Source organism: Ictalurus punctatus, chromosome 6 (genome assembly GCF_001660625.3).
Source record: "Ictalurus punctatus breed USDA103 chromosome 6, Coco_2.0, whole genome shotgun sequence".
NCBI classification, from domain to species: Eukaryota; Metazoa; Chordata; class Actinopteri; order Siluriformes; family Ictaluridae; genus Ictalurus; species Ictalurus punctatus.
The window spans coordinates 7,299,054-7,322,433 of NC_030421.2; the positions used below are offsets into that span (position 1 = coordinate 7,299,054).

Below are 23,380 nucleotides of genomic sequence, written 5' to 3' on the forward strand. Positions count from 1 at the left end.
CAAACATTGCATCCTCAATCTGAGTACATTGCAAAACATATCGACTAATATATTCAAAGCTACATTGGCTTCTTTCTAGAGAATGAACAATAATGTACAAATTTATATACAATTTTTAATCTTTTCACTCTAACAGCTGAAATACTTTCTTTTCCTAAAAATATAAGAACTAATTAAAGAACTTTAAAAATGTGCTTTTTCTCCACAATGTATTTAAAAAAGCAATCTTTAAAGTAATTGTTCTTAGAAACCGTTTTTGGCTTTTCCCAATTATATTGTTGTTTCTGACCAAATATGACATATGCACAGATGTAAAAACCTTTTGTTGTTCATTACCATTACCAAAGAGCTTTTACCACATAAGAGAAGGATGATTTGCTGACCTTCCCAATCAGACAATTGACAAAGAATATACAAGCATTTAAAAGTACCATAATGAAAAAGCTTCTGAAGTTTGGAATAGTTTTCCAGTTGCCCTGTAAATAATATACATACCACTTTCATCCCTGGTCATGATGTAGCCAGATGACTGTGATGGTGGACTGACTGTTCCAACAGCATTTCTGGCAATTACTCTAAATTCAAAGCGGTCACCACAAGCAAGTCCTGTCACTGTAAACTGGCATTCACTGATATCAGTAAAATTGCATCTCAGCCAGCGTGCTCTTCCTTGGCGTCTCTCAACACTGTATCCCACAATCCTACTGCCTCCATCACGTTTAGGTGGTTCCCACTGAAGTGTGACAGAATCTCTTGTAACATCAATACAGTTGGGGGTGCCAGGAGGATCTAAATGCATGAAATAGATAAGAAATAGTTTTTTAAGGTTGACAAAACCTCATGTGTATTGATGGAAGTTGATTGTGCACATGAAAAATGAAACTCACCAACAGGAGAAATAGCTAGTCTGTGTTTGCTTTGCTCACTGAGTGGACTCGTGCCAGCATTATTCTGAGCATACACTCTGAATGAATATTCCAGACCTTCAATGAGACCAATTACTCTGTACTCTCTTCCAGAGATTACATTGGAATTCACTTTCATCCACAGGAGGCTGTTTCTGTCTTTCTTCTCAAGATGGTAGCCGGTAATAGGAGATCCACCATCAAAGCTGGGTGCATCCCATGAAACAGTCATGCCATCACTTGTAACATTAAATACAACAGGTTTTCCTGGTGGACCTGGTGGCTTATACTGGTGTTGGGCAACAACATCCACTGAGTTGAGAGCATCACTTACTCCATATTTGTTCTCTGCACGCACCCTGAATTGGTATTCAGTTCCCTTAACCAGATTGGGTATCTTGAATGTGGTCCTGACTACACTTGAACAAACAATTTTCCAAGTTGTTTGAGAAGTCTCTCTTTTTTCCACACTGTAGCAGGTGATTTCTCCACCACCATCTTCCTGTGGCTCATTCCATGAGATAATAATGCTCTGTGCTTTGATTTCATCAAACCGGACAGGGCCCACTGGTGCAGAGGGTGGCCCAAGAGTGATGACCTTGATGTCAAAGAAGTTCTTGACAAGTCTATTGTCAAGGACCAGAGTATATTTTCCTGCATTCTCCTTTCTTGCATTTCTCACAATTAGGCTTGCTTTATTCTCTGTTTTTCTGAAGCGAACCTGTTCACTTTCCTTCAGTGGAAAATCATCTTTCATCCACTGAATTGCAGGTTTGGGTTTACCCTTGTATGGCAGTTCAATGTTCACATTTTGTCCAATTCTGACGCATATTTCCCCATTAGGATAGTCAATAAGGTTCGCTTCAGGTGGAATAACTAATTCCTTCACAGTAATGGGTCCAATTTGAGAGAAGTCACTGCAACCCTTCTCATTCTTGGCATATACTCTGAAGAAAAAGTCTGAGAGTTCTTTAAGATTTGTTACCTCATACTTGCAAGATTTACAAGTACCAGCATGGCTCCATGTCACAACATCATCTTCCCTCTTTTCAATGATGTACTCAGAAATATGGCTGCCACCATCATGATCAGGCTTTGTCCATGCCACAGTTACAGATGTATTAGTTGAGTCAACCATGACAAGGTTCTTTACAGGACCAGGAGTCTCAGTTGCTCTAACAGGTTCTATAGTCTCACAGGTATCACCAATGCCATTTTCATTTTCAGCAGACACACGGAAGAAATAGGCAATCTCTTCTGACAGGCCTTCAATCTTGCATGATGTGTTGGTACATTCTGTTGTAATTATGGAGTAAGCCTTTAATTTAGCATCCTTCTTCTCGACGATGTAATTTGTAATTTGAGATCCACCATCAATAAGAGGAGGATCCCAGCTGAGAGTGAGTTTACCACGGGTAACATTTTTCACAACCAACTTACTACAAGCAGATGGTGAGTCTAATACCTTCACAGAGATAGTAATATTCTTTGGTTCACCAACTCCATTTTCAATCTCAAGTAGATATTTGCCTGAATCGTCCCGAGTGACCTTCGGAATAATAAGTGTTGTTGAATACTCTGTGTTATTAATTATGTATTTTGCATCTCCACCAATATTCCTATCTCCTCTTCGCCATGTGACATTTGGTGTAGGTCTGCCTTTTAGAGGAATCATGATTTCCACATCTCTTCCAGCCTTTACTGTATATTGAGTTGACATTGAAATATCAAGATCAACATCAGCCTCCTCTGTTGGTATAAAAGAGAAATGTATCCTGGATTAGATTAAAACCAATGAAAATAAAGCATGAAAATACTCTATGGGAAAAAAAAAAAAGACGAACCCAGAATATCCTTAGCTTGTACTGGCTGAATCATTTCAATTGGACGTCCAACTCCAGCACAGTTAACAGCAGAGATGCGGAAGTAATAGTACAATCCAGGTTTTAAATGTGACACCACATACTCTGTGGTTCTTACTTCACCCTTGGAGCTAATAGTGACCCATTCCTTTTCATCAGCTGTCATCTGTTGAACTATGTAGCTTGTGATTTCACTGCCACCATCATACACAGGCTTCATCCACCCAAGTGTAATTGAAGTCTTGGTTGAATCAACAATTTTAAGTTTTGTCGGCTCACTTGGTGGATCTAAAAAATGTATATATGTCGTTTAAACATTTTTTTTTTAAATATATAAAACACAATATTTTGAACAACATTATAGCATGCCACAAATATGGACGTTTCACATGATCACAAGATTTAAGAATATCATAAATAACATAAAACTAGTAAAAATAATCTTACCAATGGGATTATATGCTTTATAGAAGATGGATGCATCAGAGTATTGACCCGCACCGGCTTTATTAATTGCACAAACACGATACTGATACTCATTTCCCTCTGTGAGATTGCTGACTTTTTGCCTAGTATCACGAATTGGATCTTTGATGACCTTGAACCACTGTAGACTCTTCTTTTCTCGCTTCTCCAGATAATATCCATCAATATCACTGCCACCATCTAGACTTGGTCTTTCCCATATGACAGTCATTGTTGATTTGGTAATCATGGTGACCTGAGGTTTGGAAGGTTGGCTTGGAGGTACTGCATAAAACAAAATAGCAACAGTGGGTTTACTTCAAACATGAGACAAAAAAAATTAACACAGTTAAACAATGATTGGAAAAAAAAAAAATCTTTACCAAACGAGTTCTGTGCAATGACAGGCTCAGATTCTAGAGGATCACCAACTCCATATTTGTTCACCCCACGAACACGGAAGATGTACTCATTTCCTTTGATCAGCCTTGAAACAGAGACAATGCACTCTTCCAGTTTCTCAGATATTATGGACCACATGATTCTGCTACTCTCACGTTTCTCCACAATGTAATGGGTAACCATTGCACCACCCTCATCAGCTGGAGGATCCCACATGATGGTTATGCTATCTGCTGTGATCTTCTTGAACTGAATCTCTCCCGAAGGGGGCCCAGGTTTGTCTAACAGAGATAAGCAAGTCATTATTACAATAAATAAGGCATAAATATATATGTAACTTTTTTTTTTTTAACACTTAGCCAAGAAACAATAATTGGTAGCATACCTTGAATAAGTACTCTGATAGCAGCATATGCTGAGCCCAAAGAATTCTTGATCTTGAGCTCATATGTTCCAGTATTTATACGTGTAGCATCCTTTATTGAGATGCATGCAGAATCAGTGGTGTTTGAAATAATATACTGAGCTCCAGATTCCAGCTCTTTTCCATCTTTGTACCATTCAATTGTTGGCTGAGGTTTAGCAATAATACCAGTTCTAAGCTGAACGGTTTCTCCTGCTTTATATTTTAAAACATCCAGGTATTCCTGAGGAAGTTCAATTTCAGGAGCACCAAAGGTATCCACACATGTAACTGGCCCAACAGTATCAGATGGGTTACTGACAGAGCCAACTGCATTCTTGGCTAAGACTCTAAATTCATAAGATTCATCTTGAATGAGACCTGATACAGTGAACTTGGTATCAGAAACCTTTGATAAATTAACTTTGAACCATTTGCCTTTTGGACCATCTTTCTTCTCAATCATATACCCTGTCACTTTGCTTCCACCATCATAGGAAGGTTTACTCCATGCAAGGCTTATTGAACTCTTTGTGATATCAGTGACACAGACATCAGTTGGTGGTTCTGGAAAACAGTACCATATTACAATCAGAATTGCTTATAGGCAGGCTTAATTTTTTTTTACCCAAAAAACAATTAAGATTTTGTAATATCCTTACCACAAGCATCAATTGCCAGTACAGCATCTGAAATTTTGCTGACAGGACCAATGCCAGCAGCATTTTCAGCTGCAACCATGAACTCGTAGATAAGGCCTGGATTGATGTTTGTCACTTTGAAATGTGTGGCACGGATAACAGTTTTGTTGACTTTCTTCCACAAAATACTGTTTTTGTCTTTCATCTGAAGGTGGTATCCAAATATAAGACTTCCTCCATCAGAAGAAGGTTCTTTCCAGTTGACACTAATACTTTCTCTAGTGACAACAGATACCCATGGTGTTGAAGGTGCCTCAGGAATTGCTGAAAAAAAACAAAAGCACTGTTGTTGATATTTGTCATTTAGACAAATCAAAATGAACAATACTAGCACAAAAGTAAAGTTACTTACTATATGGCAGATTGACTGTGACAGTTGGAGAATCGATGTGATCACTGATGCCAAAGCGGTTTTCAGCCCTAATTCTGAACTGATACTCAACTCCAGTAGTTAGTTTCATAATCTTGATCATGCATCTTGCGACTGCAGATGAAACTTCAACCCAGTTTGCTGTTGTTGTTTCACGTTTTAGAACAATATAGTTGGTGATTGGGCTGCCACCATCATATGCAGGAGGGAGCCATTTCAGACTTACACTGTCCTCTGTGATATCACACATCTCAACGGGACCAACAGGTGGACTCGGTCTGTCCAGGACAACAACATTAATAAAGGACTTGGTGGTTCCACTTGAGTTTGAGGCTGTAATGTCATATCTGCCTGCATCATGAGCAACACTGTCACGCAGGGTGATGATAAGGCAGTCAGGTGTAACTTCAGAATTAAACCTCATTGTTGATTTCAGAACCTGATCATCCTTTGAGAGTGATACTTTTGGTAAAGGTTTACCAGTAAGTGGGATCTCTACTTTAAGATTTGAACCTGCCTTTACATAGACTGTATTGTGTTGAAAGTTCTTCATGTTAATTTCAGGTGCCTCTGTTGATAGAATGAGCAAAAACATCAAGTTAATTATCATAATGAACTGCCATACAAAATTTTAAGCTACATCATCATATTAATTACAACCAGATCAAATTACTTACCGAGTTGATCTTTAACAAGAACAGGCAGAACCATGTCTTTAGGGTCACTAAGTCCAGCATGATTTTCAGCACGAACTCTAAAGTAGTATTCCGCATTTTCTCTTAACCCATAGACAACAAAGTGAGTTGATTTGGTGACACCACATTTTATCCAGTTCTGTTGTCCTTTCTCTAGCGCATCCACCTGGTAATTGGTAATTCTACTACCTCCATCATGCTCAGGTTTACTCCAAGCTAATGAGACAGTATCTTTTGTAACATCAGTTACTCCAAGCTTTGCTGGTGGACTTGGTTTTTCTGAAAATGAATGTTTATGAAAGAGTTACTTACATCAGCGTTACATATATATATATATATATATATATATATATATATATATATATATATATATGTATATAAATACATCACAATCCAAATACAACACAATTATTTTAGCTTGTCATCATTCAAGAGGCAATTATAATACCATACCTGTAATTTTAGTTCCTTCTTTAGTTTCAAGTGGTACTCCAGTTCCATATTCGTTTTCACCAGTGACTCTGAAATAATAAATGCCTCCCTCTTGAAGGTCAGTTACTTTAAATGTAAGTCTGGGACAACTGTCTGTGACTCTTGTCCATCCTTTTTTGCTTGCCTCACGCAGATCTACAAGGTAGTTCTTGACAGGAGCACCACCTTCATTTTCTGGTGTGTCCCATGTTATTGTTGCAGAGTTTTTGGTCACTTCCTTAACTGAAAGACTGGCAGGTGGTCCAGGTGAATCGAGCACTTTTACATTCAGTGTTAGTGTGGCTGTTCCAGCAACATTTTGTAGAGTCACAGTGTACTTCCCTGAGTCATTTCTTGTAGCTTGCTCAATTGTGACAGATGTGCAAGTGTATGTGGTATCAATTGTTGCCCGAACTCTGAGATCAACATCAGGCTTGTTCCATATTACATTTGGCACAGGCTTTCCCTTGAAAGGGACTCTTAGGGTGAATGAGCTGCCATCTTTGACAATCAGTGTTTTTCGCATTTCATTACTGATGAGGAAAACGGGTTCATCTTCTCTGTCCTTTGCTACTTGTGGATCAGTCTCCTGGCTTGGCTCACTTGGACCAATTTTATTAATTGACCTAACCACAAAGACATATTCTGCTCCTAATGTCAGCCCTACAACTGTAAACTCTGTGTTATTAGTGTGCTGCACCCCAACAATCCAGTCCTCATCATTGGTTTTCCTATATTCAATTGAGTATCCTGTGACTGGAGAACCACCATCAAACAATGGCTTGTTCCAAGAGAGTGTTATTGTGGACTTGGTATAATCAATTACCTTTGGTTTCGCTGGTGGAGATGGCAAAAATAATGGATCCTCTGCCTTCGTCAATGGGCAGGGAAGGCTTGGTGTACTCAAACCTGCAGCATTCTCTGCATATACACGGTATTCATATTCACATCCTTCACGAAGATTGGAGGCCTTGACCCTCAAGTCATAAACAGGCTTTTTGTTGACACGAACCCAACGAAGACCTGATTTTTCACGTTTTTCTATGACATAGCCACTAATACTACTGCCACCATCAGAAATGGGCCTTTCCCAGCAGATTGTCATAGCTTCACTTGTAACACTTGTGACTTCAACATTTGTTGGGGCAGCAGGCACTGTAAATGGATCTAGGGCCTTAGCGGGATCACTCTCAAGAGCTTCCCCAGTTCCATATTTATTTACTCCCCGGACTCTGAAAATGTATTCATTGCCCTTAAGCAGTTTTGTAACTTTGCATGTTGTGGCCTTCATGTCTCCATAGACTAATGTCCAGGCAAGACGGCTTGTTTCACGCTTCTCAACAACGTAGTGTTGAATTTCAGCACCCCCATTTTCTTGGGGTGGTCCCCAAGTTAATGTACATTTTTCTGCTGTTAGACCCGTTACTTCCAATGGTCCAGAAGATGGACCAGGTCTATCAAGCACTTTACAGTTCACTGCTAAAGATCTGGTACCAGCAACATTCTGTAATGTGAGAACATACTGTCCAGTGTCTCTTCTGATGGTGTCTCTTACAATTAGTGTTGTGGTTGTGAATGTTGAAGAAATTTCAATTCTTGCTTTAGAATCAATTTCTTTTCCATCCTTTGCCCATGAAATCACTGGAGCCGGGCGGCCAGAAATTTCAGCATCAATTCTTAGTATATCTCCTGCTTTGACTACAACTAGTTGTCTGAGATTTTCCTCAATTGTAATGCGTGGAGGATCAACATCATCTTTCACTGTAACAGGGCCTGTACACTCTGACGGCTGACTAAGTAACCCAGCTGCATTCTTTGCAATTACATGGAAATCATATCTTTGATCTTCAATCAGGCCAGTCACATCGAAGAATGTTTCTTGGAGATTGGTGAAATTACATTTCAACCAACGACCATCTGGTAGCTCTCTTCGCTCTACAATGTAACCAGTCACCTTGGCACCACCATCATTTTCAGGTTTTGCCCAGGAGAGAGAAACAGAAGTTCTTGTAATGTTAGTAACAACTGGCTGACCTGGAGGATCACATGGATCTCTTGCAGCAACAGGCTCACAGGCTTTTGTGCAAGGTCCAATTCCTGCAATATTCTCTGCATATACTCTGTACTGATAGAGAAGACCCTCTTCAAGACCAGTTACTTTAAATTGTGTATCAGAAACAAGACCCCTAGTGATCTTAGTCCAGAGAATGCTGCTTTGTCCCTTGCATTCCAAGTGATATCCAGTGACTGGACTTCCACCATCACTGGCTGGTTTTTTCCATTTAACCAACATGCCTGACTTAGTAGCATGAGCAACTTGAAGGTCAGTTGGAGGGCCAGGTGGTGTGAAGGAGTATTGTGCAACAATTGGTGCAGAGTCAACAGCATGGCTCTTGCCATAACGATTTTCAGCAGCAATACGGAATTGATATTCTGTTCCCATTGTCAAGTGGGATACTTTAATTGATGTCCTTGCCACTGTAGCTGAAACAATTTGCCATGTTGTAGTGGTCGTGTCTCTCTTCTCAACAACATAATTATTGATCTGACACCCACCATCATAAACTGGAGGATCCCATGATAATGAAATGTAATCTGCACTTACTTCATCTACTCTGATTGCAATTGGTGGACCTGGTTTGTCAAGAATGATAACTGTTATTTCAGCTGATTTCACACCGACTGAATTAATCAGTGTGATTTCATATTTTCCAGCATCTTCCCTTGTTGCATCTTTGATAACAATCTTTGAAGACATTTTGGATGCAAGAACATTTACTCTGGTTGTTTGCTTCAGGGTATGGCCATCCTTCTTCCATGTCACTTCTGGGTGAGGTCTACCTCTAAATGGAACATCAATTTTGAGATCTTCCCCAGATTTAACACTGTATGTATTAAATACCAAGTCAATAACGGGTTCAATAGTGATATCCTTGGCAACCACAGGTGCTCCAAGTGGTTTAGGATCACTCTTTCCTTTGTCATTCATGGCAGAAATTCTGAATGAATATTCCTCCCCCGTTGTAAGTCCTTCAATTGTAGCTTCAGGCATTCTTACTGTTGTGCATACAGTCCATTTATCTGATCCTTTAGTCAACATCTCTACTATGTAACCTGTTATTTTGCTACCACCATCATGGTCTGGCTTTTCCCAAGAAAGACTCACAGTGTGCCGAGTTACATCAACAAGTGTAACCTTACCTGGTGGTAGAGGTGCTTGGGACACTTTGACCGGCTCTGTGGTGGTTGCTGGCAAGCCAACACCAAGTTCATTCACTGCAAGTACACGGAAGTGATAAACACCTCCCTCTTGCAGATCATCAACCCTGAATGAATTCCTGACACAGTTATTTGTCACAGATGTAAATGCCATTCTCTTAGCTTCACGCTTCTCGACAATGTAATGAGTAATCTTGGCACCACCATCAATATGTGGAGGGTCCCACTGCAGCTGGACTGAGTCTCTTTTGATATCTTTAATGACAAAGTTCACAGGAGCACTTGGGGAGTCCAGGACTCTGACATTTATGAATGCAGATTTGGTGCCACTGTTGTTTTCAAGAGTTAAAACATATTTGCCGGTATCAAATCTGTCAACATTGTCAATAACAAGCATGGTGTAAGAGCTTGTTACTTCAATTTGGGCACGTTCTGTTAGGGTACCCTCTGCCTTTGTCCATTTAACTTCAGGCTCAGGCCTTCCCCTGATGGTAACAAATAAGCGTAGTGTTGCACTTGCACGAACAGTCACAATTTTCCTCAGATCAGCGCCTAACTCTACTTCTGGGGCTTCAAGTTTCTCAGCAGCAATTACAGAGCCTTGAACATCAATATGATCTCCAGCACCTTCAATATTAACGGCACAAATACGGAAGTTGTATTCTGCATTTTCCTTCAGATTTTTCACTGTAAAGTGAGTTGTTTGTACACCAGTGTTTGGTGTGCATAGTGTCCATTCATCATCAATGGCTTCTTTCATCTCAACAATATATCCAGAGATTGGTGCACCACCATCATAAATAGGCCGACTCCATGCAAGGGAAACAGTTGTGCTTGAATGGTCTGTCACTTTGGGATTGTTTGGCGGGCCAGGGGGATAGGTTGCATCACAGGCTTTGTAATATTCAGATGGTTCACTTGGTGTGCCAACACCTGCAGCATTTTCGGCAGACACTCGGAATTCATAAGAGTGTCCATCTGTTAATCCAGTGGCTCTGAAACGCAGATCACTGAGTCTTTTCCTGTTGCACTTTGCCCATCGGATGCCTTCTTTATCACGCTTCTCCAGGATATAACTCTCAATTTGTGAACCACCATCATCCTCCGGACGGTCCCATGTAAGGACCATTGAGTCTCTAGTGATTGCACTTGCTTCTGGAGTTGAAGGTGGGCCAGGAGTCTTAAAAGGATTTCTTGCAATAACTGGTTCAGATTCAAGAGGTTCACCAATACCATACTTGTTTACTGCCATGACTCTAAAGATGTACTCATTACCTGGCAAGAGTTTGGTGACTTTATAACTGATAGCTTGAATTTTGGGTTCTATCATAGTCCAAGACAGTCTGCTTGTTTCCCTCTTTTCGATAATGTAATGGGAAACACCAGCTCCACCATCATGTGTTGGGTGGCTCCAGTGTAGATAGCATTTTTCTGCTCTGACACCAGTTACCTTCAAAGGGCCATCCGGTGGACCAGGTCTATCCAGAACCTTGACATTTACAGGGACGAGTTTTGTTCCACCCACATTGGTGAGACTTAGGACAAAATGTCCACCATCTACTCTTATGCAGTCTTTAATGGTTAAAGCCGTATGTGTAATAGTGGATTTAATTTCCACTCTTGGAGTAGCACTGTCAATTTCTTTTCCATCCTTTAGCCACTTTATATCTGGGAGTGGTTTGCCTGCAATATCAGCATCAATAGTAAATGTCTCACCAGCATTCACAATAATGACATCCTTGAATTTTGAGTCCATGGAAACTGAAGGTGCTTCAATCTCATCCTGTGCAGTAATTGGTCCGGTGCTTTCAGAAGGCTCACTTAAAATACCTGCTGCATTTCTTGCAATTACTCTGAATTCGTAACGGTCTCCTTCTGTCAATTCTGTAATTGTAAACTGAGTGTCAATTATATTTGTAAAGCTAGCCTTCATCCAACGACCATCAGGTAGCTTTTTCTTCTCAACAATATAACCTGTGACTGCACTCCCTCCATCGTATTGAGACCTGGTCCACTGAAGTGTGACAAGGTTTCGAGTGATAACAATAGCCTCAGGAGTTCCAGGTGGATCACATGGATCACGTGCCACAACACTTTGAGAAACTTTGCTAGATGGACTTATTCCTGCAATATTTTCAGCAAATACCCTATATTCATACTCAATGCCCTCCTCAAGACCATTTGTTTTGAATCGAGTATCAGTAACAAGAAGATTGTTAAGTTTTGTCCAGAGAATGCTGTTCTTCTCTTTGCGCTCAATGTGATACCCAAGAACAGGGCTACCTCCATTATTATTAGGTGGCTTCCATTCAACTGTCATGTGATCTTTTGTCACTGAGGACACAAATGGTGTACCAGGCGCTGCAGGTTCACTGAAAGGATAGCTAACTACAACAGGTACTGAGTCTAAAGATGAACTCTTTCCATATCTGTTTTCAGCAAACACTCTAAACTGATATTCTGAGCCAGTTTTCAGCTTGGAGATTTTGATTGTTGTACGTGCAATGGTTGCTGATACAATCTGCCAGGCTGTGGTAGTTGTATCTCGTTTCTCCACAATGTAATTGTTTATCTGACAGCCACCAGTGTACACAGGTGGTTCCCATGAAATTATTACATAGTTGGCACTTACTTCATCAATTTTAACAGGGCCAACAGGTGGACCAGGCTTGTCTAAGATGATTACACCAATTTCCTCTGAGACTGATCCTATATTGTTTATAGCTGTTACTATATATTTACCAGAATCCTCTCTATTGGCATCTTTGATGCTAAGAACTGTTGATCTTGCTGTGCTTGAGACATTTAGTCTAGTTGTCTCCTTTAATGAGTGGCCATCTTTAGTCCATGTGACCTTTGGTGTTGGACGACCTTTTACTGGAATTTCTACTTTCAGCTCTCCACCACATTGCACACTGTATGTGTTGAAAGTCAATTTGAGGGCTGGTTCAATTGTCATATCATTGGCTATGACTGGAGCTGCTAGTGCCCTTGGATCACTCTTTCCTTTATCATTGTAGGCCAACACTCTGAAGAGGTACTCTCTGCCAGCGCTGAGTCCTGTGACTGTTCCCTCACAGGTTTTGGTAGTAGTTGCTACTACCCAGTCTTCTGATCCTTTTGGCTGCATTTCAATATAATATCCTAGAATCCTACTACCACCATCATGGTCTGGTTTCTCCCATGACAGTGTTGCAGAAGTTTTAGTCACATCAGTCAATGTGACCTTACCCACAGGCAGAGGAGGATCTGCTGTCTTCACGGATTCTTCTGTTTCTACAGGCAGACCAACTCCAAACTCATTCTCAGCCATGACTCTAAAGTAATAAATGCCACCTTCATTAAGATCACCAATACGTAAGCTAGACTTGGTGCATTTTGTAGTAATATTAGAGAAGGCAGGTCTAGTTGATTCACGTTTGTCCACAATATAATTTGTTATTTTTGCCCCACCATCTATAAGTGGAGGCTCCCAAACAAGAGTTACATAATTTCTTGTGATATCTTTAACAGTTAGGCTTAGTGGAGCACCTGGTGTATCCAGTACTTTCACTGAAACAAATGCTGACTTGGTACCACTGCTGTTCTCGAGAGTCAGAATATATTTTCCTGCGTCATTCCGATCACATATGTCAGTTGAGAGCTGGGTATAATCTAGACCCTTTTCAATTTGAGTTTTACTTGGTAGATCACCATCATCCTTAGTCCAGTTTATCTCTGGAGTGGGACGGCCTTTGAAGGGAATGCTAATTCTCATGCTTCCTCCAGCTCGGACAACAATGCCCTTTCTTAACTCTGAATCAAGTTCAATTTCAGGAGGTTCCATTTTATCAACAGGCTTTACTGTACCAAGAATGGTGACTGGCTCACCAACACCTAATTTATTAAGAGCACATATTCGAACCTTGTATTCTTGATGTTCTATGAGTTTAGTAATTGTGAATTTAGTATCATTCAACCCAGTAGGTGGAGTACATGTTAGCCATTCCTCTTCATCAGCTTTGCAGATCTCTACAACATAGCCCTGGATGTCTAAGCCACCATCATAGATTGGTCTACTCCACTGAATAGTCACTGAGTCCTTTGTGGTGTCAGTAAAGTGTGCATTAGTTGGTGGAGCAGGTTTAAATGTTGGGTCACATGCTTTGTAATACAGCGTTGGTGGACTTGGTTGACCAATTCCTGCAGCATTTTCTGCAGATAACCTGAATTCATATTCATGGTCTTCTGTGAGACCTGTAACTCTGAAGCGAAGGTCAGTAATTCTACGTTTGTTACATTTTGTCCATCTGACTCCAGTTCTGTCTCTTTTTTCTACAATGTACCCAGCAATCTCACTTCCACCATCAGTCTCTGGGCGAGTCCAACACACAGTCATAGAATCTCTTGAAATATTTGTTATTTCTAGTTCTCTAGGTGGTCCAGGAGGAACAAATGGATTTCTCATTATTACTGGTACAGACTCTAAAGGTTCACCAACACCATATTTGTTAACAGCCATGACACGGAAGATGTATTCATTTCCTTTTAGAAGCTTAGTGACCTTGAACATAGTTGCTCCACAGTCACTAGACACTACAGTCCAAGTAAGACGGCTGGTTTCCCTTTTTTCAATGATGTAATGAGAAATACTGCTACCACCATCATGCATAGGAGGAAGCCATGACAAAGAGCACTTCTCACTTGTTACATTTGAAACTGTTATAGGTCCTGCTGGTGGCCCAGGTCTATCAAGCACTCTTATGTTAAAGGGCACAGATTTAGTTCCCCCAACATTCGTAAGCTGCAAAGTGTACTGTCCTCCATCGACTCTAATAGCATCTTTGATAACAAGGACTGCTTTGAAGTCTGTGTTCCTGGTCTCAGCTCTTGCAGAATTTTCAACTTCCACATCACCTTTGAACCACTGCATTGTTGGAACTGGCTTCCCTAATACAGATGCTTGCAGTACAAATGTATCTCCAGCATTTACAATCATTATTTGGCTGTATTGTGAGTCAATCTCATAGGTTGGTGGCTCAACCTCATCTTTAGCTGTGATTGGCCCTGTGCATGCAGAAGGCTTGCTGACTGATCCAGCACCATTTCTAGCAATGACCCTGAAGTCATATTTTGAGTCTTCTGTCAGACCTGTGACAATAAATTCAGTTTCAAGGATGTTTGTAAAGCTTGCTTTCATCCAACGGCCATCTGGGAGGTCCCGTTTCTCCACAACATATCCAGTAACCAGACTGCCTCCGTCATATTCTGGTGGTGTCCATCTCAGCATCACTGAGTGTCTCGTCACAATTACTGGCACTGGTGTGCCAGGAGGATCACATGGATCACGGGCCACGCAACCTTCAGAAACTTTGCTGCATTTACCAATTCCAACAATATTTTCAGCAGAAACTCTGAACTCATATTCTATGCCTTCCTCCAAAGGAGATGTTTTAAATCGAGTGTCTTGAATAAGCATTTTATTTATTTTTGTCCAGAGAATACTGTTCTTTTCTTTTCTTTCAAGATGATATCCAAGAATAGCACTGCCACCATCTGAAATTGGTTTGTGCCATTCAACTACCATAGATTCTTTGGTAAAGACAGACACATATGGTGTTCCAGGGGGGCCTGGTTCTTTAAAAGGATACTGAGCAACAACCGGCTCTGAGTCAATGGCATAGCTTTTCCCATATCTATTTTCTGCAAAGATTCTGAACTGGTACTCAGCTCCAGTTTTCAAATTTCCAACTTTGAGTGTAGTTCTTGCTACTGTAGCTGAAACAATTGCCCAGTTAGTTGTGGTAGTATCTCTCTTTTGCACAATGTAATTTGAAATTTGGCATCCTCCTGTATAACTTGGAGGATCCCATGACACTGTAATACTTTCTGCACTTATTTCATCTATCCTCACTGGCCCTGTTGGTGGACCAGGTTTGTCAAGTATAATAATTTCAACAGTGGCCTCCTTTTGTCCTAGTACATTAGCTACAGTAATGCTGTACATACCACCATCATCTCTTGTTGCATCTTTAATTGATAATGTTGTATGGTGGGCAGTGTCTGCAACATTAACTCTTGTGGTCTGTTTCAGCTCTGTACCATCTTTAGTCCATGTAATGGTTGGCTTTGGATGACCAGTGATACGTGCTTCAATTTTCAAGTCGTGGCCAACTTGTACACTATATGTGTTAAGTTTCACCCTTACAGATGGCTCAATTACAAGGTCTTTTGCAAGAACAGACTGTGCTAGATGTCTGGGATCACTCTTTCCTTTGTCATTAACTGCAGTTACCCTAAAATTGTACTCTGCACCTTGGACTAAATTGGTAATAATGGTGTCAAGTGATTTAACTTGTGCACACAGAGACCACTTTTCACTGTCTTTTGCTTGCATCTCAACTTCATAGTGAGTGATTTTACTACCCCCATCATGTTCTGGTTTTTCCCAGGACAGAGAGATGCTCTTTCGTGTAACATCCACTACAGAGACTTTTCCAGGAGGTTGTGGCACTTCTGAGATTTTTAGTGGTTCTAGAGTTTCAGCAGGTAATCCAATTCCATATTCATTTTCAGCAAGAACTCTGAAGAAGTAGTTGTTGCCTTCTTGGAGCTGCTCTATCTTATATGTCATCTTGTTGCAGGAAGTAACAGTAGAGTATACCTTCCTTGTACTCTCACGCTTTTCTACAATATAATTTTTTATTTTAGCTCCACCATCCAGCAAAGGTGGCTCCCATGTGAGAGTAACTGAATTCTTTGTTATTTCCTTTACATGGAAGTTTGCAGGTGCATCAGGGGTGTCAAGTACTCTGACACTAATAAATGCAGATTTTGTACCACTTGCATTTTCCAAAGTCAAAGTGTATTTTCCACTGTCAAATCTATTCATGTTTTCAATTACAAGAGAAGTATAACTGCTTGTGATGTCAATCTGTGCTGTTTCATTAATTTCCCCTTCAGCTTTTCCCCATTTGACCTCAGGAGCTGGTCTGCCTCTGATTGGAACAAATAATCTAAGGGCTCCTCCAGCTCTAACAGTAATCATCTTTCTTAGGTCAGCATCAAGATCAATATCTGGTGCCTCCAGTTTGTCCTCCATGAGAATGGATTCTTTTATATCTGCATGTTCTCCAACTCCAACCTTATTTATCGCACAAATTCTGAATTTGTATTCATGTTTTTCCAGCAGTTTTTGAACTTCAAATCTTGTTTCAGTGATTCCTGTTGGAGGTGTGCACATTGTCCACTCGTCAGTTATGCCTTCACAGACTTCAACAATATAACCTTGAATCTCGCATCCACCATCATAAATAGGTTTGCTCCAATGTAGTACAACAGATGACCTTGAGACATCAACAACCTTTGGGTTGTTTGGTGGACCTGGCCTGAAGACTGGATCCAAAGCCTTGAAGTATACAGTAGGGGCACTTGGTTTACCAATTCCAGCTGCATTCTCAGCAGAGACACGGAATTCATAACTGCGGTTTTCAAGAAGACCTGTCACTCTAAAGCGCAGTTCACTAACTAAACGTTTATTGCATCTTGTCCATCTGACACCTTCTTTGTCCCTCTTTTCAATTACAAATCCTGTAATTGCATTACCTCCATCATTAATGGGCCTTTCCCAAGTAACAACCATGGAGTCCTTTGTTATATTGGATATATCCACCCCAGTTGGTGGATCAGGTGTGACAAATGGATTTGTGGCAATAACTGGATCAGATTCCAGAGGCTCACCAATTCCATATTTGTTAACAGGGATCACTCTGAAAATGTATTCATTTCCAGGAAGGAGCTTGGTAATCTTCAGATTAAGGGTTTGAACCTTAGATTCCACAACAGTCCAAACTAATCGGCTGGTCTCCCTTCTTTCAACAATATAATGAGATACCTCAGCACCTCCATCATGTAAAGGCGTTTTCCATGCTATGCAGCATTTCTCACTTGTAACCCCATATATAGAAATAGGCCCATCTGGTGGTCCAGGCCTGTCTAGAACTTTGATATTGATGTTTATGGATTTCTCACCACCGACATTTTTCAACAACAGTGTGTACTGGCCTCCATCAACACGAATAGCTTCTTTTACGCTCAAAGAGGCTGTGAAGTCTGTATTTTTAATCTCAAGTCTAGCTGTATTAGCAAGTTCCTCACCATTTTTTATCCAATGGACTGATGGTATAGGCTTGCCAGATATTCCTGCGTCAATCTTAAATGATTCTCCAGCATTAACAATAATGATTTGAGAATATTTAGCATCCAAGTCAATCATAGGTGGCTCTACTTCATCCTTTGCAGTTATTGCACCGGTACTGACAGATGGTACACTATATACACCAGCTGCATTTTTTGCAATGACCCGGAACTCATATTGTTGTTCTTCCACCAAGCCACTGACAACAAATTCAGTTTCTATGATATTAGTGAAACTAGCCTTCATCCAGCGACCATTAGGCAGCTCTTTCTTCTCAACTACATATCCAGTTATTCGGCTGCCACCATCAAACTCTGGTGCTGTCCATCGTAATGTTATAGAGCTTCTAGTGACAATTACTGCTTCTGGTTTGCCTGGAGGATCACAGGGATCTCTTGCTACTTGTATTTCTGACACTTTGCTGGCTTTGCTCAGTCCAACAATATTCTCAGCATAAACTCTGAACTCATATTCAATGCCTTCTTCGAGACCACTAACCTTGAATCTTGTGTCTGGAATGATGGTTTTATTTTGTTTCACCCACAGGAGGCTATTTCTTTCCTTACTCTCAAGATGATATCCAATAATCTTGCTTCCACCATCACTGCTAGGCCTGTTCCAAACAATGACCATAGTTTCTTTGGTAGCAGACTGAACAGTGGGAGTCCCTGGTGCACTTGGCACCTCAAATGGATACTGTGCAATGACTGGGTCAGACAGTAGAAATGAGCTCTTACCATATCTATTTTCAGCTGCAATCCTGAATTGATACTCAAAGCCAGTTTTTAGTCTTGCAGCTTTCGTGGTTGTTCTAGCAACTGTAGCTGACACAATCTGCCAGTTTGTGGTGGATGTGTCTCTCTTTTCCACAATATAATTATTAATTGAACAACCACCTTCATACTCTGGTGGTTGCCATGACAATGTCGCACTGTCTGCAGTTACCTCATCTATTTTGATAGGTCCAGTAGGAGGGCCAGGTTTATCAAGTACAACTACGGTGATCTCAGCTGTAGCTTCTCCAGCTGAGTTTGTAATCTTGATAGCATATTTACCCACATCATCACGTGTTGCTTCCTTGATTACAAGGTATAGATGACTGTCAGTAACTTCAGAATTTACCCGTGTTGTCTCTTTAAGAACAGTGCCATCTTTAATCCAGGTAACTGCAGCCTTGGGCTGAGCAACATATGGTACATCTATCTTGAGGTCATCACCTGCCAGCACACTGAATGTATTAAATAAAAACTTGAAAGCAGGTGTGATGATAAGATCCTTCGCCACAACAGGCACACCGAGTAGCCGAGGATCACTTGTCCCTTTTTCGTTTGTTGCCAATATACGGAATGAGTACTCTTCACCTTGAGTCAGACCAGCAATAACTGCCTCTGTTACCTTAACAGTCATCACCTGAGTCCATTTGTCACTGCCCTTTCCTTGCATTTCCACAATATAGCCTGTGATTCTGCTTCCTCCATCATGATCCGGCTTCTCCCAGGACAGTGTTACACTGCTGCCTGTTACCTCTTTAAGAGTCACCTTACCAGGAGGTAAAGGCTTTTCAGAAATCTTGACTGGTTCAGCAATTTCCACTGGGAGGCCAACACCATATTCATTTTCAGCTAATATTCTGAAGAAATACAAACTTCCCTCCTGCAGATCACCAATTCTCCAGCTTGTTTTGGGACAGGAAGCATTTACAATGGAATATGCCTTTCTTGTGGATTCACGTTTTTCTACAAGGTAATGCCTGACTCTTGATCCACCATCAATAATTGGAGGATCCCACATAAGTGAGACAGAATCTTTTGTGATTTCCTTAATTGTGAGATTTTGTGGTGCCCCTGGAGTGTCAAGCACCCTGACATTCACAAATGCTGTTTTACTCCCAGAGCTGTTTTCCACTGTTAGCAAATATTTTCCACTGTCAAACCTGTTAACATTCTCAATAACAAGCGATGTGAATGATGTTGTGGTCTCAATAGATGCTTTATCAAGAGGTTCACCATTCTCCCTTGACCATTTAGCTTCTGGTGTAGGTCTTCCTTTAATTGGTACAAACAGTCTAAGTGTGCAGCAAGCTCTAATGTTCACCACTTTTCGAAGATCTGAATCAAGCTCAATTTCAGGTGGAATATATCGGTCCTCTGCTTTTGGTGAACCAGGTACTGATGCAGGTTCTCCGACTCCCTCACAGTTCAGGGCAGAAATGTTGATCTTATATTCTTGGTTTTCTCTTAAATTAATTATGGTAAATGATGTTCCTATAAGACCCTCCTTTGGAGTGACAACTGTCCATTCATCTTCTTCTGGTAGGCAGGTTTCTACAATATATCCTGTAATGTCTGAACCACCATCGTAAACTGGTTTATTCCAAGCAACAGTAATGGAGGACTTTGTTGTATCCAAAATTCTTGGACTCCCTGGTGGTCCAGGTTGGAATATTGTGTCACATGCCTTATAAAATGGACTTGAAGGGCTTGGAGCACTTAAACCAGCAGCATTTTCAGCCAGGATCCTGAATTCATATTCATGCTCTGGTGTAAGTCCAGACACTTTAAAGCGCAAATCAGTTACTGACCTCTTATTGCATTTTACCCATCGGAGGCCAGTTTTATCTCTTCTTTCAATTATATAGGTATTTATGGCACTTCCTCCATTGTTTTCAGGATGTCCCCAGCAAACCACCATAGAGTCCTTTGTTATTGTTGTTACTTCAGGAGCTTGTGGTGGATCAGAGGGTACATATGGGTTATTGGCAACTGCAGGTTCTGACTCAAGGGGCTCACCAACTCCATATTTATTCACAGCCATAACTCTGAAGACATATTCATTTCCTTTTAGCAATTTGGTAACTTTATAACGGTTGACTTGCAAATCTGTGGCTACATTTGTCCATGCAAGTCTGCTTGTTTCACGTCTCTGAATTATATAATATTCAATCTTTGCTCCTCCATCTTCAAGTGGTGGTAGCCAAGACAGAATACATTTCTCTGTTGTCATGTCTGTAACATGAAGGGGTCCTTCAGGAGGCCCAGGCCTATCAAGGACTTTAACATTGAAAACAAACTTGGCAAATCCTCCAGGGTTGCTCGCAGTTAGAGTGAATGCACCACCATCTCTTCGTGATGAATCTTTGTTGATTAAACATGTATGGAAATTTGCTGTTTTGATCTCTAGTTTTGCAGTGTCTTCAAGTTCTTTCCCGTCTTTTGTCCATATCAAAGATGGGATTGGTCTGCCAGTAACATTTGCATCTAGTTTGAAGACATCGCCTGCCTTAACTACCACAATACTGCTAAAGCTTGCATCAATATCAAGCTTTGGCTCCTCAATATCATCTCTGCAGATTATGACTTCTGAGGGTTTTGAGGGCTTGCTGACAGATCCAGCTGAATTTCTTGCAAAGACACGGAATTCATATGAATAATTTTCTGTCAGACCACTTACAGTGAAGCTTGTCTCGTGGATATTTCCAAAGTTTGCTTTGAGCCAGCGACCATTTGGCAGTTCTCTCTTTTCCACAGTGTATCCAGTGATTGGAAAACCACCATCACTCTGTGGCTTCATCCATTGAAGGGTAACCTCATGTCTAGTTATATTAAGTGCCACTGGTTGACTGGGAGGGTCCACTGGGTCCAGTGCAAATGTCATTTCAGAAGCCTTGCTTGGCTTGCTAAGACCAGCCATGTTTTCAGCAATAACACGGAATTCGTATGCAATAGCATCCATCAGACCAGATGACTTAAAAATGTTCCCAACTATAAGGGCTTTGCTGATCCGCTGCCACAAGATGCTGTTTTTCTCTTTTCTCTCAATATGATATCCCAAAATTGGGCTACCCCCATCTGTGGAAGGTTCATTCCAGCTAATTGTAATAGAATCTTTTGTGAAGGCAACAACTTGTGGAATACCTGGCTGGCCTGGTACCTCAAATGGATAAGCAGCAACAATGGGCTCAGATGTTATGTAGGGACCAACACCATATCTGTTCTGAGCTTTTACACGGAACTGATATTGAATTCCTGTTGTAAGACGTGCAGCTTTGAATGTTGTGCGGATGACAGTAGCTGCTAACTCAACCCAGGATGTGCCAGTTGTCTCTCTCATCTCGACAATATAATTACTGATAGGAACTCCTCCATCATTCTCTGGTGAATCCCATGATATAAGTACATAGTCACAGGACACTTCATCCACTTTAATCGGTCCAGTTGGTGGTCCTGGGATATCATGTACTTGTACAGTAATGGTTTCTGTCACTGTTCCCAGTATATTCTTCCCTGTCATTGAATACTGTCCTCCATCTTTTCTCTTGATTTCTCTTATGTTAAGGATTGTTGAGGTTGTTGTGTTGTCAGTGTTAATTCTTTGTGTCTGTTTAAGTTCCTGATCTTCTTTCTTCCAGGTAACAGATGGTCTTGGACGACCAAAAACAGGGATCTCAACCTTCACATTATCACCTGCTTTGGCTACTACCAACTTCTGATAAACCGATCTGAGGTCAAATCCTGGTGCTGTAGTCTGCTCCTTGATTTCAACTGGCCGGCTTTCACGAGGTTCGCTTCTACCTGAGCTGTTCACAGCAAAGATACGGAATACATATTCTGCATTTTCTGTTAAGTCTGTTACAGTATAGTCCAACGCCTTTATTGTTGTGACATGTAGCCACTGATCAGAATCCTTCTTCTGAGCCTCAATCACGTAGCCAGTGATTCTGCTACCACCATCATAAGTTGGTTTTGTCCATGCAAGAGTCGCTGTATCCTTTGTCACATCTGTAACTACTAAATTGTCTGGTGAAGATGGAGCCTGGGAAGCTCTGATAGGTTCAGGTGTCTCTGCTGCCTCACCAATACCTTGTTCATTTTCAGCTGAAACTCTGAAGTAATATTCAGCTCCCTCTTCCAAATCTTTAATCTTGTACGAACATTTCTGCCAATTTGTAGTAATTATTGTGAAGGCCTTTCTAGTTGCATCACGCTTCTCAATTATGTAATTTTTTATCTTTGATCCGCCATCAATAATTGGAATCTCCCACTGAAGTGTGATGCTGTTTTTGGTGATTTCCCTTGGTTTCAAATTGACTGGGGGCCCAGGTGTGTCCACGACTCGGACATTGACAAAGCCTGTCTTCTTTCCAGCAACATTTTCTAAAGTCAAAATGTATTTTCCAGCATCATATCTTGTACAGTCTGGGACGACCACTAGAGTGTATGACTCAGTACTATCGATGTGAGCTCTACCTTTGAGAGCAACATCATCTTTCATCCATGTAACTTCGGGAGTTGGACGGCCCTTAATTGGTACAAATATGCGGATGGAGCCACCTGATCGGACAATAAGTGTTCTTCTCAGTTCTGCATCAAGTTCAAAGTCAGGAATCTCTTCACGGTCAACAAGTTCCACAATTTTCTCAACTTCAGCAGGTTCCCCACATCCTTCTGAATTAATTGCACTGACTCTGAAATTATATTTGCCTCCTGCTTGTAGGTTTGGAACAACAAACTCAGTGATTCTCAAGGGAGAAGTTGTGTCCTGAATCCAATCATCTACTCCTTCCTTTTTGTGCTCAACAATATATCCTGTTACATCAAGGCCACCATCATAAAAGGGTCTTCCCCAGTTAAATGTTGCTGTTGTTTTAGTGGTATCAGTTATTCTTGGGTTGGATGGGGGTCCAGGTGGATCTGAATATGATAAAAGTATGT

At 40.9% G+C, this 23,380-nt stretch overlaps 1 protein-coding gene across 17 annotated transcripts in view; it reads right to left on the reverse strand.

The window, feature by feature from the left end:
* The window catches only part of ttn.2 (titin, tandem duplicate 2), a 181,850-nt gene that overhangs the window by 20,541 nt on the left and 137,929 nt on the right, over positions 1-23,380 (reverse strand). For all 17 annotated transcript variants that reach the window (XM_053680786.1, XM_053680799.1, XM_053680798.1 and 14 more), the window contains 10 exons: positions 6,257-23,359; positions 5,786-6,082; positions 5,091-5,678; positions 4,700-5,002; positions 4,020-4,604; positions 3,616-3,915; positions 3,215-3,517; positions 2,750-3,055; positions 888-2,654; positions 496-789 (listed from right to left, as the gene is read on the reverse strand). In XM_053680786.1, coding sequence (XP_053536761.1) covers positions 496-789; positions 888-2,654; positions 2,750-3,055; positions 3,215-3,517; positions 3,616-3,915; positions 4,020-4,604; positions 4,700-5,002; positions 5,091-5,678; positions 5,786-6,082; positions 6,257-23,359 — 21,846 coding nt within the window. The remainder of the gene's footprint in view (positions 1-495; positions 790-887; positions 2,655-2,749; positions 3,056-3,214; positions 3,518-3,615; positions 3,916-4,019; positions 4,605-4,699; positions 5,003-5,090; positions 5,679-5,785; positions 6,083-6,256; positions 23,360-23,380) is intronic.